The sequence below is a fragment of the Megalobrama amblycephala genome, linkage group LG4 (genome assembly GCF_018812025.1).
Source record: "Megalobrama amblycephala isolate DHTTF-2021 linkage group LG4, ASM1881202v1, whole genome shotgun sequence".
Taxonomy (NCBI): Eukaryota; Metazoa; Chordata; class Actinopteri; order Cypriniformes; family Xenocyprididae; genus Megalobrama; species Megalobrama amblycephala.
Window position 1 is genome coordinate 28,935,074 of NC_063047.1, and position 16,925 is coordinate 28,951,998.

A 16,925-nucleotide genomic window follows, 5' to 3' on the forward strand; every position below is an offset into this window, starting at 1 on the left:
CACTGACGTGAAAACGGACTTCATTTGCGTCAATGGAAAGCATATTTACACTGTCCGAATTGTTCCCTATCCCCTATAAAGTGCACTACGTGCCATTCAACATATAGAAACTAGTCAATGTGTGAACAAATGACCGGTTTCAGCCGCAGCTTCAGTGTCTGTTTATGGTGTAGGAGGGGCAGGACTTCAGATTCTAGAGCATTTGATTGGACAGAAGATTTGATGAGAAGATGAAGTTTGCAGTGATGTCATGAAAATCTGTGATGCATTTTAGCGGAAGAGAGAGACTGTAAGTTTTGAATGCTTATATCTCCTAAAAGCGAATTTTGGCATTGTTTTGGAAAACACCAGCTTATTCATAACCTTAAGGCTAACATTTCCATGCTAAAAGCTAAAAAACTTAAATTTCATGCTAGGTGATTAAAAAATGTTTTTAATTAGCCAATGGCTAGTAACTCAGTTGCCTGTGATTGAGTTAGAGGCAAAAAAATAAGTTTAGCGCGGATATAATTATTGCCTGCTGGTCTTTATGCACAGTCACTTGACTGGAAGCGCCCTCTGTCACTTTCTCTCACACATGCATTCACAGTGAGAGAAAGAGCAGCTTTTACACATGCCACGTAAAGAGAACTGACACACTAGATCTAAATGCAGGGCTTGACAGGACTGCCTGATGGACAAGAACTGACAGAACTGTCACTCCCCCGATCGGGCCAGTGCTGCATCGTCATAAAAGTTTATCATTTGCACATGTTTTTTTAGCATGAAGAGCCAGTTATCTTTCGAATGCTGAACTGAGCACTTATTACATTTGAATGGACAATTTCACACTAAATTATGTCTTGGCTAGTATACTATTAAACATAGTCGGTTATTTTAAAGGTGCAATAGAACGTGTTTTCAAAAGATGTAATATAAGTCTAAGGTGTCCCCTGAATGTGTCTGTGAAGTTTGAGCTCGAAATACCCCATAGATTTTTTTTTATTCATTTTTTTATCTGCCCATTTTGGGGCATCATTAACTATGCACTGATTCAGGCTGCGGCCCCTTTAAATCACGCGCACCCCACCCCCGAGCTCTCGACTATAATACAGTGCATTTACAAAGTTCACACAGCTAATATAACCCTCAAAATTGATCTTTACAAAGTGTTCGTCATGCAGCATGTCTAATCGCGTAAGTATGGTATTTATTTGGATGTTTACATTTGATTCTGAATGAGTTTGAAGCTATGCTCCGGGACTAACAGGCTAAAGCTAACATTACACACTGTTGGAGAGATTTATAAAGAATGAAGTTGTGTTTATGAATTATACAGACTGCAAGTGTTTAAAAAATGAAAATAACGACAGTCTTGTCTCCGTGAATACAGTAAGAAACGATGGTAACTTTAACCACATTTAACAGTACATTAGCAACATGCTAACAAAACATTTAGAAAGACAGTTTACAAATATCACTAAAAATATCATGTTATCATGGATCATGTCAGTTATTATCGCTCCATCTGCCATTTTTTGCTATTGTCCTTGCTTGCTTACCTAGTCTGATGATTCAGCTGTGCACAGATCCAGACGTTAATACTGGCTGCCCTTGTCTAATGCCTTGAACATGGGCTGGCATATGCAAATATTGGGGGCGTACATATTAATGATCCCGACTGTTACGTAACAGTCGGTGTTATGTTGAGATTCGCCTGTTCTTCAGAGGTCTTTTAAACAAATCAAGTTTACATAAGAAGGAGGAAGTAATGGAGTTTGAAACTCAATGTATGTCTTTTCCATGTACTGAACTCTTGTTATTCAACTATGCCGAGGTAAATTCAATTTTCCATTCTACGGCACCTAAAGTGACAGCAGCCAAATATTCCTGCTGCTTGTCTTGAATAGTATTATATTATATTATATATTATATTTTATATTTATATTTTATATTATATTTATATAGATTTTTTTTCTTTTGCATTGTTCTTGCATGCCATGTAAAAAGTCTGGCAAGTAAAATATAAAATGTATAGCCAATGGTGACTCAAGCTTCAGTGTGTCCGTAGAGGGTTGTTGTTCCACATTATTAAGCAAGTCACAGTTCTCATGCAATATAGGGAGGAAGAAAGATCTTTCTGAAGATGAAAAGCATGAAATGGTGCAATGTCTTGTTGCAAAAGGCATGAAAACAACTAACATTTTGCAAAAACTGAATAGAGGTTATCGAACTGTCAAAAAGATTTGTACGTGATTTAGAGCACAGAAGAACTCAGATAAAGGCTTATTAAGGAAAGGTTCTGTCAAACAAATTAACTGTTTTAAAAGGGCAGCTATAAAAAAAAAGCCAGGTATTTGAAGCTGTTGGTATCTCTGAAGTCTCAAGAACCTCTCTATGCAAGATGTCAACATGTCAACAACATGAACCAAACTCCTCCAGTCTCAGCTACAACTACAGTGTTTGAGGGCGGGTCAAAGTAGACATTTGTTACAAACCTATGCAGATCCGAGCAGAAAGTGAGTCTGGAATTACTGATGACTCATTTCAGGCAGTTCAGAATCGGTTCTTTCTTCTAAGAGACAATAACTCTCAATTGATCTTTAAAGATCTGCAGACCTTTTACATTCACAAACAGCTATAATACACACTACATGAAAGGTAATATCTGAAAAAGCATAACATGCGCACTTTGATGGTTCTAAAAGAAGGTGGCATTTTCTTTAAGCAAAAACTAATTTCATATTTCTTTCTATTGATTTGGGGGTGAAATGATCCAGACATGTACTTGACAGGTCTATTTGACATTCAACAGGCACAGCAATGATATAGTGTGCGTACCTTCATAATATAGATGTCCTTGTGCGGACGCTGGTGCTGGTCTTTCTTGTGAATGGAGGGGGACGTCCTGTGCAGGATGTGATCCAGGTAAAGACTGTAAGGTTTGGGACCACGTCGTTTCTTTTCGTGGAATCGCTTCAGGTGGTTCACGGCCGCGCTGGCACGCCTGGAGAAAACAAGATTCAGAAGCAAACACTAACTACCCATTACCGGAGAACACTGTTGGACACATGCATGTGGATTATTGTTGAGTGTGTGTGAGTGCATTGTTGCACTCACAGACGTTTCTCCTGAGAGATGTCAAAGGAAGCAGCCATGTTGATTAGCGTGGGCAGACAATGCAGATGATGACTATGAGAGTGAGGAAGAATCGTATTGGCCTGGAAGAGAGAAGAATCAAGATGTAGGTGAACAAAGCATTTTAGATTGAAAAATAAAGGCTAATGGGGAAATTAAACAGCAGTCCATATGTGTGTGCAGACAGAGTGTAACATTTACACGCATCAAGTGACATACACAAGTAAATAACATTTGTTATTTACAAATTGTAACATTACATATATTTTAAATAGCAATGTAAAACAAAAGGTTCACTAAGTAACAGATCAGCCACTATGGTGGTATACTTTTTTTTTTTTTAACCAAATCAATTTAATTTGTGATCAAAAGTTCATCTAAGAAAGAAGCTTTAGAATTATTTAAGATTATTTGCATTGTTATTATGACAATTAAGAGCATTTTGACATCCAAATTCTCAATTTCACATTGAGTCTAAATTTATTTCCGTTTTTTATATATACAGTCAATCAGTCAAAATTTATTCAGACACCTTAAATATTTCATTCATTAATTCAGTTTATTCACTATAGTTTAAAAAAAATGGTAATAAAATATGACAAGATCTCAGAGTTAAACTGTGTCAGAAAAAATAATCTTAATTATGTCAGATAACACTTAAGCAAACATGCTCAGGTCAAAGTGTCTGAATAATATTTGGTTTAAAATTTTTATCAATTTTACTGGTAGCCCACTGTATGAAGAATTTGTGGGTATATTATGTCACAATTTACTTTATTTTGCTATCCTCACTTACATAAATGAACTATAGTGTCCTGCACCCACTAGTAAAATTATATAAAAAAAATGTCAAAAAAAAATTCTCTTGTTAGGAATGATTAAAAGTTAATCTAAGATTTTTTTCCCTTTCATTGCAATACAGTTTTGTTTTAGTATTTTTTATATCCTATTGTAGTATTATTTTTACTAATCTGAATAAGCTTTTCAGTTTTTCATTTTAATTTTAGTTTAAGTTTTGAAATTTTGTTATGTGCTGTTGTCATTTTTATTAATAAAAAAAAATATTTTGCTTTAATTTATTTTTATTTCAGTTTTAGTAATTATAGTAAAATTTTTCAACCTTTTTTCAGTTGGTTAAAATATATATATATATATATATATATATATATATATATATATATATTATTTTTTTTAATTATTATTATTTTAATTATTTTGTTATGCTCTATTGTCATTTTTATTAATAAAAAAATCTATTTAGCTTTATTTTTATTTCAGTTTTAGTAATTAGAAACTTCAACTGTTTTTTTTTCTGTTAAATTTTCTGTTAAATTTTTTTTTCTGTATTTCTATTTGTATATATATTGATTGTTGTAGAGTTTTCTAAAAAAAATGTTTAAAGTAAAGCTACATTTGCGTACAGTTTATAAAAACACAGCAAGTTGTCTAATATGAAATATTACATAATACAAGATCACAGCCCAGTATTAAATAACTATAGACTGTAAATAGTTAATGTTGGGCCCTGTTGTAGTGTAGTACCATGTGCAGAAGTTCTCCGAGCAGTATGGTGGCTCTCACTGATATCTGTCCATCACTGCTGGTCACGACCTCCACCAGACCCTGAGTAAACAAAAACATCATCAATAAAAACATCACAGGTCTGTTACATTAAAGTTAAAGAAAATCAAGGATCCATCAAGTGATCTTGTGATTATGTACCTCCAGTAGTCCACTGTTGATAAATGCGGACAGCAGTAGTGCCAGGTAGTTGTCCATAAGGTCTGGTCTGGTGATGGAAAACAGAAGAAAATGAATACAACATTTAACTCCGATGATTCCCAAAATATATGATGTTGGACATGTCTCACCTGGATCTTGCTCTGTGAGGCAATATGACTTTGGCTTCTGCAGCTACAAACCCATCAGCTAGTCTCCAGCTGTCCTGAAACCTGCTGGGGTCTGAATGACACAAACATCAGCATGAAACACACATCCCAAAAAGAAAGAGTAACATGCAAATCAAAGAGTTTACAGCAGTCAGTGAGGCTTTTTTTTTTTTTACGATTCTTACCCACACTGTGAAGGGCTTCCTCAAAATCTCCTGTCACTAAAGGAACAGGCAATCTGAAGATCTCGTACATGACTTCTAATAAGGCTTTCTGTAGACAAAAACATAAATGGACAGATCTGACTTTAAAATCGATTCATTGCTGTGAATCAGTTCTTTAGAACTGACCTTTTCAGTGAATCAGTTGCAAACAATGCTTTAACACTTACTGTAGGTTTCCAATTCATCACTCAAATGGAATTGAATGCACTTTATAATGTTTTAGTTAACATATATGTAGGTAAATATTGTGGTTTATGCCCATGTATGCCCAAAAGTTTATATTTGCTTTTGAAGGATTTTTACAGTTTTTTATACTCACCAAGGCTGCATTTATTTAATCAAAAATACAATAAAAACAGTAATATTGTGAGAAATGATTACAATTTAAACTAAGTGTTAAAATGTAATTTATTCCTGTGATGCAAAGCTGAATTTTCAGCAGTCTTCAGTGTCACGTGATCCTTTCAAAAAATGTAAAAGAAATCATTCCAATATGCTGATTTGCTACTGAAGAAACATTTCTTACAGTCAAATTTGAAAACCGCTGTGCTGCTTAATATTTTGTGGAAAATCGTGATAAACTTTGTCAGGATTAATTGAATAGGAAGTTCAAAAGAACAGCATTTATTTGAAATAGAAATAATTTGTAACACTATAAACGTATTTACTGTCACTTTTGATCAATTTAATGCATCCTTGCTGAATAAAAATATCTACTTCTTTAAAAAAAAATCTTACTGATCCCAAACTTATGAATGGTAGTATATATTGAATAAACATGCTGGGGAAAAAATGTATTATCTATTTCGTCCAGCATTTCTGGTAAGATACAGCAGAGAGGTGATAACACAGATTAGTCTAAACAAATGGGAAAAAAAGGCTCACCCTGACATCCATGTTTGGTATACAGAGCAGCCCTATCAAAGACTGGACCCCTGAGTTCCCTGATTTACACAGGTTTATAATACCTGTAAGAGAACAGCAGGAGAAAAGGATGAAGAGCAGAATCTGGGCGTTTCTCTTTTCTACTCGTGGATGAAAGAGATTTCATACCTGACCAAGAACGGAACGCTGCCACGATGGCCATTTTACTGGCTAAAAAACGAGCTTCTCTGTCCTCCCTGTGGAGCACAACGATGCATTAAACTATGATTTTAGAAATGCTCATGCAGTGCATTGTAGATAAATAAAGAATTGGCACAGAAACATGCACAAAAGCATCATACAGCATCACCAACCTACACAAAAACATAAAAATTAGGTCACACTTTAGTTTAGGGTCCAATTCTCACCATTAACTAACTATTAACTACAACTTTTGCCTCAATAAACTCATAATTACTGCTTATTAATAGTTAGTAAAGTAGTTATGTTTAGGTATTGGGTAGGATTGAGGGATGTACAATATGGTCATGCATTAATATGTGCTTTATAAGTATTAATAAACAGCCAATATCCTAGTAATATGCATGCTAATAAGCAAATAGTTAATAGTGAGAATTGAACCCTAAACTAAAGCGTTACCAAAAATTATACTATGGAACTATGGATTATTTTTATGTTTATTTTATATTGTTTTGATATTGATGCCGTCTAATGAAATGATACTTTAACAATTTAATCAATCATTTACAATGTAATGAAATTAATAAAAGAGGGCTCACTTGACTTGTGCCTCTGCTGTGTCAGGGTTGTGTCTGTAGTGAAAGTCTGTGTAAGGTGCAAGGATTTGCTGAAAAAAACAAAAATAAGAACATATACTGCTGTCAGACATTTTTACTTAATTTAATTTAAGCATGAGCATGTGCACTACCCAGTAAGCCGCTGCACGTATGCATACCTCCAGTTCAACATCAGGGCGTATGTACTGGCGAGTGTGCGGGTGATTGAGAAGGTGCAGTATGGTGGTGATCAGGGCCTCGTTGATGCGGCTCAGCTGACAGTCGATGACGTTCTTCAGGATGGTGCTCAGACCGCCCCGCTGGGCCACCACCTCTGGGTTCTTCAGTGCTGAATGAGAAGAGAGATATATATTGTTGACATATATGCAAAATACCAACAGTATATGGTTTAAATTCTACATATAACACAGGGCTAGGAGATAAATGTATATTGATATTGATATTTTTTTAAATAAATTCAATATTTAATATTTAATAAAATAAATCCACAATATCGATAATGGACTTTTGAAGTAATTTTCGATATTTATCCTACATCTAATGTCTGCATGTCAGTTTGCATTAATAATAACAACAATAATAAAGAAATTTATTAAAACATTACCATTAATTAATATTATTATTATTATTAAGGAAAAATCATACAAACCAGATATTTTTTAATCCTTGTTTTAATTAATACAGTACACTAGTTCTGTTGTTCAGCACTTTATTTGATAAAGAAATAAAAATGCTATGTTTTGCAAGAAATTATTTGTTATATTTAAAATAGATTACATTTTGAATTATTTATTTAACCGTTAATGTTTTATGCATTCATTTCACTAGACAACATTTTGGATAATAACCTTTATTGTATTAAATCATAAAACACAGAATGCAAAAAAGATAAAATGAAAAACACAGAATTTTAATAAGATTAAAGTAGATTAAAATAAAAAAAGATTCTTTAAAGGTGCCGTAGAACGTCTTTTCAAAAGATGTAATATAAGTCTAAGGTGTCCCCTGAATGTATCTGTGAAGTTTCAGCTCAAATTTTTTTTTAACTGCCTATTTTGGGGCATCATTAACTATGCGCCGATTCAGGCTGCGGCCCCTTTAAATCTCTCGCTCCCTGCCCCCCCAAGCTCTCGACTATAAGTGCAGTTATACAGTTATACATACAAGATGTTCGGCATGCATGCGTCGGATCATGTGAGTATAGTATTTATTTGGATGTTTTACATTTGATTCTGAATGAGTTTGAGGCTGTGCTCCGTGGCTAAAGCTAACATTACACACTGTTGGAGAGATTTATAAAGAATGAAGTTGTGTTTATGAATTATACAGACTGCAAGTGTTTAAAAATGAAAACGGCGATGGCTCTCTTGTCTCCGTGAATACAGTAAGAAACGATGGTAACTTTAACCACATTTAACAGTACATTAGCAACATGCTAACGAAACATTTAGAAAGACAATTTATAAATATCACTAAAAATAGGTCTTTTAAACAAAGGAATTTATATAAGAAGGAGGAAGCAATGGAGTTTGAAACTCAATGTATGTCTTTTCCATGTACTGAACTCTTGTTATTCAACTATGCCAAGATAAATTCAATTTTTGATTCTAGGGCACCTTTAAGTTTCTGTAAGTTTCTCATAAAACTTCATTAAAATATTCAATTATAAAAAATACATCTGTCAAATTAATATTTAATAATAATTCTATGATTAAAAACACTTGTAAAAAATGTTGCCTAGAATATACATTACATTCATATCAACCTATAATAGAATTAGAATAGCTTTTTTTGTTCTGTTGAACACAAAAGAAACTCATACAGGTTTGGAACAACTTGAGGGTGAGTAAATGATGACAGAATATTCATTTTTGGGTGAACTTTCCCTTTAAGAACCCATGGCTATGCACACAAAGGCCCTTATAAAATATTTCACCTGTTCATTCACTAAAATAAGTATTACCACTCCTCAACGGGCAGAAAGATTTGATGGTGTGGTATGTGCCACAGAATACTAATAGTGATCACTGACTTAAACTCCACTAATAACTCACCAAGTTCACAAATGATGGCGATGCAGGCTCGAACCATGCGATCTCTCTCCTGCAGCCCGTCGTTGCCCACTGCGATCAGAGAGTTTGTCACAGAGCTAGGAAAGAGCTGTGCGTTCACTGTTATCATCTGAATGGGCAAAATAACAGATTGAGATCAGAATGACCCAACACAAAAACAAACAGGTTATACTGAGTTCAACAGTGCCAAAATGAGTGAGGTTTGAGGTCGTACCTTTCTGACCAGTCTGAGGGCTTGAGTTCTCTCCACCTCATTACTCTGCTGAATGTCAATACACCTGAACACAAATCAACAGGTTTGAAGATAAACATTCAAACTTCTCATCTGAGGCTTTCTGACCAGGACATGGAGACTGAAGGTCAAGTTCACCCACCAGAGCACTGGTAATAATTTCACAATTTAGTTTTACAATGAAAAGACAAGCAAGTTATTTCACAAATCTCAGACAAAATCACGACATAAGACATTATCTCTTTGCTTTGTGAAGACAGTGAGGAATTTAAGCAAGTGTGCGAGCTCACCTGGAGATCAGGTAATCCACCTGCAGCTGAAGAACTTTCTGGAGGATGCTGCTGTCACAGATCAGATACCTCAGCGCTCTCAAACCTGCAGCCCGAACCTCCTTCACCTCATTCAGCAATGCCACACGCAGACTAAACCGATAAAGACAGAATGAGAAACACAAGACGAGCGCTACATCTGTGAGATTTCTTGATGGATGCTGTCTATGTAGTCAGTGACCAGTTAATGGAACAGAATAAGAGAAAGTTTTACTGTTGAACTTACCAAATGATGATTTCCTCATGTGTAAATCCTAATTTCTCTTCACAGTGACTTACACTGTTCAGGAGCTGAGAGAGAAAGATATATATATATATATATATTTTATAAAATATATTTAAAGATAAAGCTATAGAAGTTTGTCACTAAATAAAAAAAAAAGGTAACTGTGACTTTTTCCTCACAATTCTGACTTTTTTTCTCAGAACTACAAGATTTAAACTCGCAATTGCAAGTTAAGAAGTCAGATGTGATATAAAGTCGAGTTTTCATCAAGCAATTCTGACTTCATAACTCACAATTCTGACTTTTTTCTCAGAATTGCGAGTTATAAAACGTCAGTCTTTTTCCCCCTCACAGTTGGACATTATAACATGCAATTGCGAGTTTATATCTCACAATTCTGACTTTATAACTCGCGACTCTGACTTTATAACTCGCGACTCTGACTTTATAACTCGCGACTCTGACTTTATAACTCGCGACTCTGACTTTATAACTCGCGATTCTGACTATAACTCGCGACTCTGACTTTATAACTCGCGACTCTGACTTTATAACTCGCGACTCTGACTTTATAACTCGCGACTGACTATAACTCGCGACTCTGACTTTATAACTCGCGACTCTGACTATAACTCGCGACTCTGACTATAACTCGCGACTCTGACTTTATAACTCGCGACTCTGACTTTATAACTCGCGACTCTGACTATAACTCGCGACTCTGACTTTATACCTCGCGACTGACTTTATAACTCGCGACTCTGACTTTATAACTCGCGACTCTGACTTTATAACTCGCGACTCTGACTTTATAACTCGCGACTCTGACTTTATAACTCGCGACTCTGACTTTATAACTCGCGACTCTGACTATAACTCGCGACTCTGACTTTATAACTCGCGACTCTGACTTTATACCTCGCGACTGACTTTATAACTCGCGACTGACTTTATAACTCGCGACTCTGACTTTATAACTCGCGATTCTGACTATAACTCGCGATTCTGACTATAACTCGCGACTCTGACTTTATAACTCGCGACTCTGACTTTATAACTCGCGATTCTGACTATAACTAACGATTCTGACTATAACTCGCGACTCTGACTTTATAACTCGCGACTCTGACTTTATAACTCGCGACTCTGACTACAACTCGCAACTCTGACTACAACTCGCAATTCTGACTTTATAACTCGCGACTGACTTTATAACTCGCGACTCTGACTTTATAACTCGCGACTCTGACTTTATAACTCGCAATTCTGACTTCATAACTAGCAATTCTGAGAAAAGTCAGAATTGTGGGATAAAGAGTCGCAAATACCCTTTTTAATTTATGGTGGAAACAAGCTTCCATATAAAACAGCTATTTTAAATTGTAATAATATTTCACAATATTATTGTTTTTACTGTATTTTCAATCAAATAAATGCAGCCTTGGTAAGAAGAAGAAAGTTCTTTCAAAAACATTCAAAAAACTTACCGACCACAAACTTATGTATAATTACGCATGTATAATAATATTCTTTAAAAGTGAAAAAAGTCATTCCTTAAAATCTCTCAAAACTGTTTTGAATATGATCAAAGATTCAAAACATCATCTGGTAATGATGAGAGTCATAAACCAAACCCAAAAATAAAACGTAAGACAGACACATCAACAATTGCACTAAGCTGACTTAACAGTGTATAATTAGTGCGCTGTGTCTACTGAACATGTTTGTGTGTGTTACTGTGGAGTGAGATGACCTTGGCAGACTGTGCATGCATATGTATGTGTTTATGATGATGTCAGAGCTCAGGCAGTCAGAAGGGGCCGTGTGACCCTCGGAGAGGATTACATCTCCTCTATCTCAGCATCCTTAAAAGGCCACACACAGTATTCATGCACACACACACCGCCGGAGTTATTATTCCCCAAAGCTGAGAAAATCCCACTTAAACACGCACACAAAACAGTTAAACACATGAAAAACTGCACGCATCTTCTGTATTAACAGTCTTGAGTTTTAACCTCAGCCACACTGAGATGAAACACATAAAACAAATTCTCTCAGAAAGAAACTGAAAGTGAGAGGAGGGCGCCCAAGATAAACAACCTGACAACACACACACACACACACACACACACTGCTGCTGTTTACCATGTTACAAATCTGTTTACAGGACCAGGCCAAAAAACACTGCACTTTTATTTACATTACATAAAAATTACATTATTAACTCATTCAAAAACAGTGTATATCAACCTTAGTGTTCAAGTTATGAGCTGAAATGTAATGCTTTTGACTCAAGGCAAGACACTATAGGTAAAACAATTATTTTTCATGCACAGGTTAATTTGCTACTATAACATGTTTTCTTTCCAGTAATCTAAAATAAGTTACACATTTAAGTGTTTATTTTATTACATTTATCTATTTGCATCGGTAGGTTTCACTTACAATACATACTGTATCTTTAAATGTGCACTATATAACCTTTTTGGTTCAAAATTAACAAAATTTAAATAATGAATCAATACACCATCAATCTTTTTTCCGAAAGGTGTTTTTGTCTTACCCTAATTCACTATGGTAAGCCCGTTATATTTCAGACCGAGCTGGATGCTTTTTGTGAGAAATTGTATACATGCGTCACTACAGTATGTCTCATTATATACGTAAATAGAGAAAAGCTGCTCCGGCTACTCTGTTGCTTGTCTGGTGGGGGAGTGTCATAGTTAGTTGTCACAAGGAGCGAGAAAGATTGACATGGAGCAGCTAAATCTCCAACCCTTTTGGGGAATCACTCATTTAAAAAAAAAAAATGCAGAACAGAAGAGAATAGGCTGGAAAAAAGAGAACGCGACAGAGTTTGTAATAAAACAAGAATCAACATTTGCTTGGCTTTTCAGAGATGGGAAGGACTAAGGGATTTGAAATGTTGCAAAAGTGAAGCGGAGATGCCGTTTTTTTTACTCAGAGTAAGGTATTCATAAACACAGGGAAAAAGCACAATCAAAACAATGTTCTTCTGCAAAATGCATGCAGTTTTGTTTTGTTTTTTTCCCTGGCTATTGACAGTATGGGAAAAATGGGCACTTCTCCCTGATAAACGTTTTTGTTCCCTTTTTATTTATAATGATGTCACAGCTTGCAGACGATCTCTATGCAAAAGCTGCACGTCCTCGTGACTCTTTAGCTCTGCCCACGGCAGGCACGCCTCCAGGAGCTCTGCTTTTTTCAGAAAGACTCGGTACAGTGTTTGTATCTTTTAAAAATATGATAAAACTAAAGACTTTTCAGAGATATGCAGGATGCAATACTACTCTACAGGTACTCAAGATTAATATGAGATTGGTAGAAACTGTGTGTGTTACCTAGCCCTTAAAAAAAACAACTCAACTGCAGAAAGTATGGTGATATTTACTAGTTGAAATGTTTACCCTATTCACCTGTGGTGTGTTGCCTTAAAAGCTTTTGCAATACAAATATGAGCCCATGCAGTTCAGATCAAGATCAGGGCCTACAGAACTCAATAAGAGATTGCAAGTATTTTTGCAAAATTTGCTTTCAGCAATTAGTAAGGGTGTAATATTTTCATCTTCATTTAACACATTCTACTGTGTTTACATTTACAGCACAAAAGAATGTGAAAAAAGGTCTTCAATTCCATGCAGACCCGGGCATGATCTTCTCTCATTGCTGAAATCATACACAAGAACAACAACCAGCATAAATTAAAGTTGCACTACCTTTACAAAATTGTTCAGGTGGCCGAGTTTCCTCATGTTGGAAACCCCGTGAGATTTGGCAACGTTCTGAAGGATCTCACGCATGTTATCTGAGGGTTCTGCGGAGAGCAAAAACAATAAAATTAAAATCCTTAAAAACACAATAAGGTTAATAGTGCAACTGATACTTTAGTTCAACTGGAACGCTGTTTTGCAAAAATATGTTTATTTAAATAGTTATTCTTTAAAATCTCTTAAAATTAAAATCACATAGTTTATCACCATATACAATGAAGCATAATTTCCCCTGTGCAGAACTAAAATAAAACCTCCCCGGATCTCGAATGAGAGTGACTTTTTGCATATACAAGATATTATGATCAACATTTAGCTATTGCAATTAAAGTCTTTATTTAGCACATTTCTCAAGAGAGATGTCACAGCAAGTTTCATCATGATAAGGCTCGTCAAAGACTTTCTGCATTTAATACCCACCAGCTTACATGAATTAGATACTGAAACCTTAAACACAGATTTATAAGGCAGCATACAAAGACATGAAGTATCAAGATGCTTTAAGCTGTTTGTTTACTCACAGCCTAACAGGGCTCAATGCACTGCAGTTATTCTGCTGACATGCAGACGTTTACAAGACAACACAAACTGATGGGGCTGTGCATTACAGAGCAAAACAACAGCTGGGTCGCAAATCCTAGTGAGCTGCCTAGCTAGACAGCATATTTGCGGCATCACAGGAGCAAAAAAATGCCGTCTATTTAGGAAACCCATTAGGTTTTGAGACAAACAACATCTTATTCGCCCTAAGTCTCCTGTCTGCAAGGCCAGATAGAGGAGATGATAAATTATTAATAGCAATTCCTTGAATTTAGCCATTGCTTGGTTGTTATTATTACAGAAAAGCACTATTATGATGTTCTCTATGATCTCTGACTCTCACCCCGCGTAAGATCCAGCGGTACATTCTCCTCCCCGCTGTCATTCCGACCTGTCAAACACAAAAAAACGAAACAATAAAGACATCGTAAGTCCTTATCCGAGGATTAACGGAAACTGCACAAGAGGAGGGTTTTAAACAGCGCCGACTGCGCATGGTGACGGGGGTGTGGGCGCCGTTAACTTGCCTCTCATCCGTACACTCCGGGTCGGACGGCCGCGGATGCTGACCGCCATGTTGGCAGGGACGTTCATCATCACAACACCGGAACTCTCGTAAACTCTCGCGAGGTTTATCTTTTCTTTCAATATCTTGGGCGTCAGAAAAGCTAACAGTAACACTCATAGACATTATAATAAACACTTATATAAAACAGTTGTACAGTGCTTAACAAATTTATAATGAAGTGAAAAAGCAAATATTTTAGTAATCTGTCAAAAACGTGTTTTTGACAATAATTTTTTTTATTGTCATTTATTAGGCAAATGACAAACTGAAACAACTAAAACGTAGTCTTTATTCACACATAACCTATATATATATATACACAGTGGGTACGGAAAGTATTCAGACCCCCTTAAATTTTAACTCTTTGTTATATTGCAGCCATTTGCTAAAATCATCAAGTTCATTTTTTTTTCCTCATTAATGTACACACAGCACCCCATATTGACAGAAAAACACAGAATTGTTGACATATTTGCAGATTTATTAAAAGAGAAAAACTGAAATATCACATGGTCCTAAGTATTCAGACCCTTTGCTCAGTATTTAGTAGAAGCACCCTTTTGATCTAATACAGCCATGAGTCTTTTTGGGAAAGATGCAACAAGTTTTTCACACCTGGATTTGGGGATCCTTTGCCATTCCACCTTGCAGATCCTCTCCAGTTCTGTCAGGTTGGATGGTAAACGTTGGTGGACAGCCATTTTTAGGTCTCTCCAGAGATGCTCAATTGGGTTTAAGTCAGGGCTCTGGCTGGGCCATTCAAGAACAGTCACGGAGTTGTTGTGAAGCCACTCCTTCGTTATTTTAGCTGTGTGCTTAGGGTCATTGTCTTGTTGGAAGGTAAACCTTCGGCCCAGTCTGAGGTCCTGAGCACTCTGGAGAAGGTTTTCGTCCAGGATATCCCTGTACTTGGCTGCATTCATCTTTCCCTCGATTGCAACCAGTCGTCCTGTCCCTGCAGCTGAAAAACACCCCCACAGCATGATGCTGCCACCACCATGCTTCACTGTTGGGACTGTATTGGACAGGTGATGAGCAGTGCCTGGTTTTCTCCACACATACTGCTTAGAATTAAGGCCAAAAAGTTCTATCTTGGTCTCATCAGACCAGAGAATCTTATTTCTCACCATCTTGGAGTCCTTCAGGTGTTTTTTTAGCAAACTCCATGCGGGCTTTCATGTGTCTTGCACTGAGGAGAGGCTTCTGTCGGGCCACTCTGCCATAAAGCCCCGACTGGTGGAGGGCTGCAGTGATGGTTGACTTTCTACAACTTTCTCCCATCTCCCGACTGCATTTCTGGAGCTCAGCCACAGTGATCTTTGGGTTCTTCTTTACCTCTCTCACCAAGGCTCTTCTCCCCCGATAGCTCAGTTTGGTCGGACGGCCAGCTCTAGGAAGGGTTCTGGTCGTCCCAAACGTCTTCCATTTAAGGATTATGGAGGTCACTGTGCTCTTAGGAACCTTAAGTGCAGCAGAATTTTTTTGTAACCTTGGCCAGATCTGTGCCTTGCCACAATTCAAAGCTCTTCAGGCAGTTCCTTTGACCTCATGATTCTCATTTGCTCTGACATGCACTGTGAGCTGTAAGGTCTTATATAGACAGGTGTGTGGCTTTCCTAATCAAGTCCAATCAGTATAATCAAACACAGCTGGACTCAAATGAAGGTGTAGAACCATCTCAAGGATGATCAGAAGAAATGGACAGCACCTGAGTTAAATATATGAGTGTCACAGCAAAGGGTCTGAATACTTAGGACCATGTGATATTTCAGTTTTTCTTTTTTAATAAATCTGCAAAAATGTCAACAATTCTGTGTTTTTCTGTCAATATGGGGTGCTGTGTGTACATTAATGAGGAAAAAAATAAACTTAAATGATTTTAGCAAATGGCTGCAATATAACAAAGAGTGAAAAATTTAAGGGGGTCTGAATACTTTCCGTACCCACTGTATATATATATAATTGTATATATATATATTTATATTTATTTATTTTTTTGGCCTCCTTTGGCCTTGATAATATCTTGCATTCTTGCTGCCATTGTTTTTATGTACTTTTCCACAGTCTCTGTTGTTATTGACTTCCAAATAGTTTCTAGTTGTTCCCAAAGACTTGCTTTGTGCATTCTGTCTTTGAATCCATTAAATCCAAACAATAATTATATTTTTGCATTAGAAAAACTACTGTGACTCAAGAGTTTACACAATGGCGTGGATTAACCATTATATAAACATGAAATATGGTGATTTTGG

General features: G+C 36.3%; 1 protein-coding gene across 4 annotated transcripts in view; it reads right to left on the minus strand.

Moving 5' to 3' along the window:
- Positions 1-14,720, minus strand: part of rictora (RPTOR independent companion of MTOR, complex 2 a) — a 41,087-nt gene extending 26,367 nt beyond the window's left edge. For all 4 annotated transcript variants that reach the window (XM_048188716.1, XM_048188714.1, XM_048188715.1 and 1 more), the window contains exons 1-17: positions 14,633-14,720; positions 14,449-14,496; positions 13,512-13,609; positions 9,772-9,836; positions 9,507-9,638; positions 9,199-9,262; positions 8,967-9,093; positions 7,071-7,240; positions 6,895-6,962; positions 6,284-6,351; positions 6,116-6,198; positions 5,192-5,279; positions 4,989-5,079; positions 4,840-4,906; positions 4,660-4,740; positions 3,100-3,200; positions 2,821-2,986 (exon numbers count right to left, since the gene is read on the minus strand). In XM_048188716.1, coding sequence (XP_048044673.1) covers positions 2,821-2,986; positions 3,100-3,200; positions 4,660-4,740; positions 4,840-4,906; positions 4,989-5,079; positions 5,192-5,279; positions 6,116-6,198; positions 6,284-6,351; positions 6,895-6,962; positions 7,071-7,240; positions 8,967-9,093; positions 9,199-9,262; positions 9,507-9,638; positions 9,772-9,836; positions 13,512-13,609; positions 14,449-14,496; positions 14,633-14,702 — 1,587 coding nt within the window. In that variant the 5' untranslated portion in view covers positions 14,703-14,720. The remainder of the gene's footprint in view (positions 1-2,820; positions 2,987-3,099; positions 3,201-4,659; positions 4,741-4,839; positions 4,907-4,988; positions 5,080-5,191; positions 5,280-6,115; positions 6,199-6,283; positions 6,352-6,894; positions 6,963-7,070; positions 7,241-8,966; positions 9,094-9,198; positions 9,263-9,506; positions 9,639-9,771; positions 9,837-13,511; positions 13,610-14,448; positions 14,497-14,632) is intronic.
- Between the last annotated feature and the right edge of the window lie 2,205 nt (positions 14,721-16,925).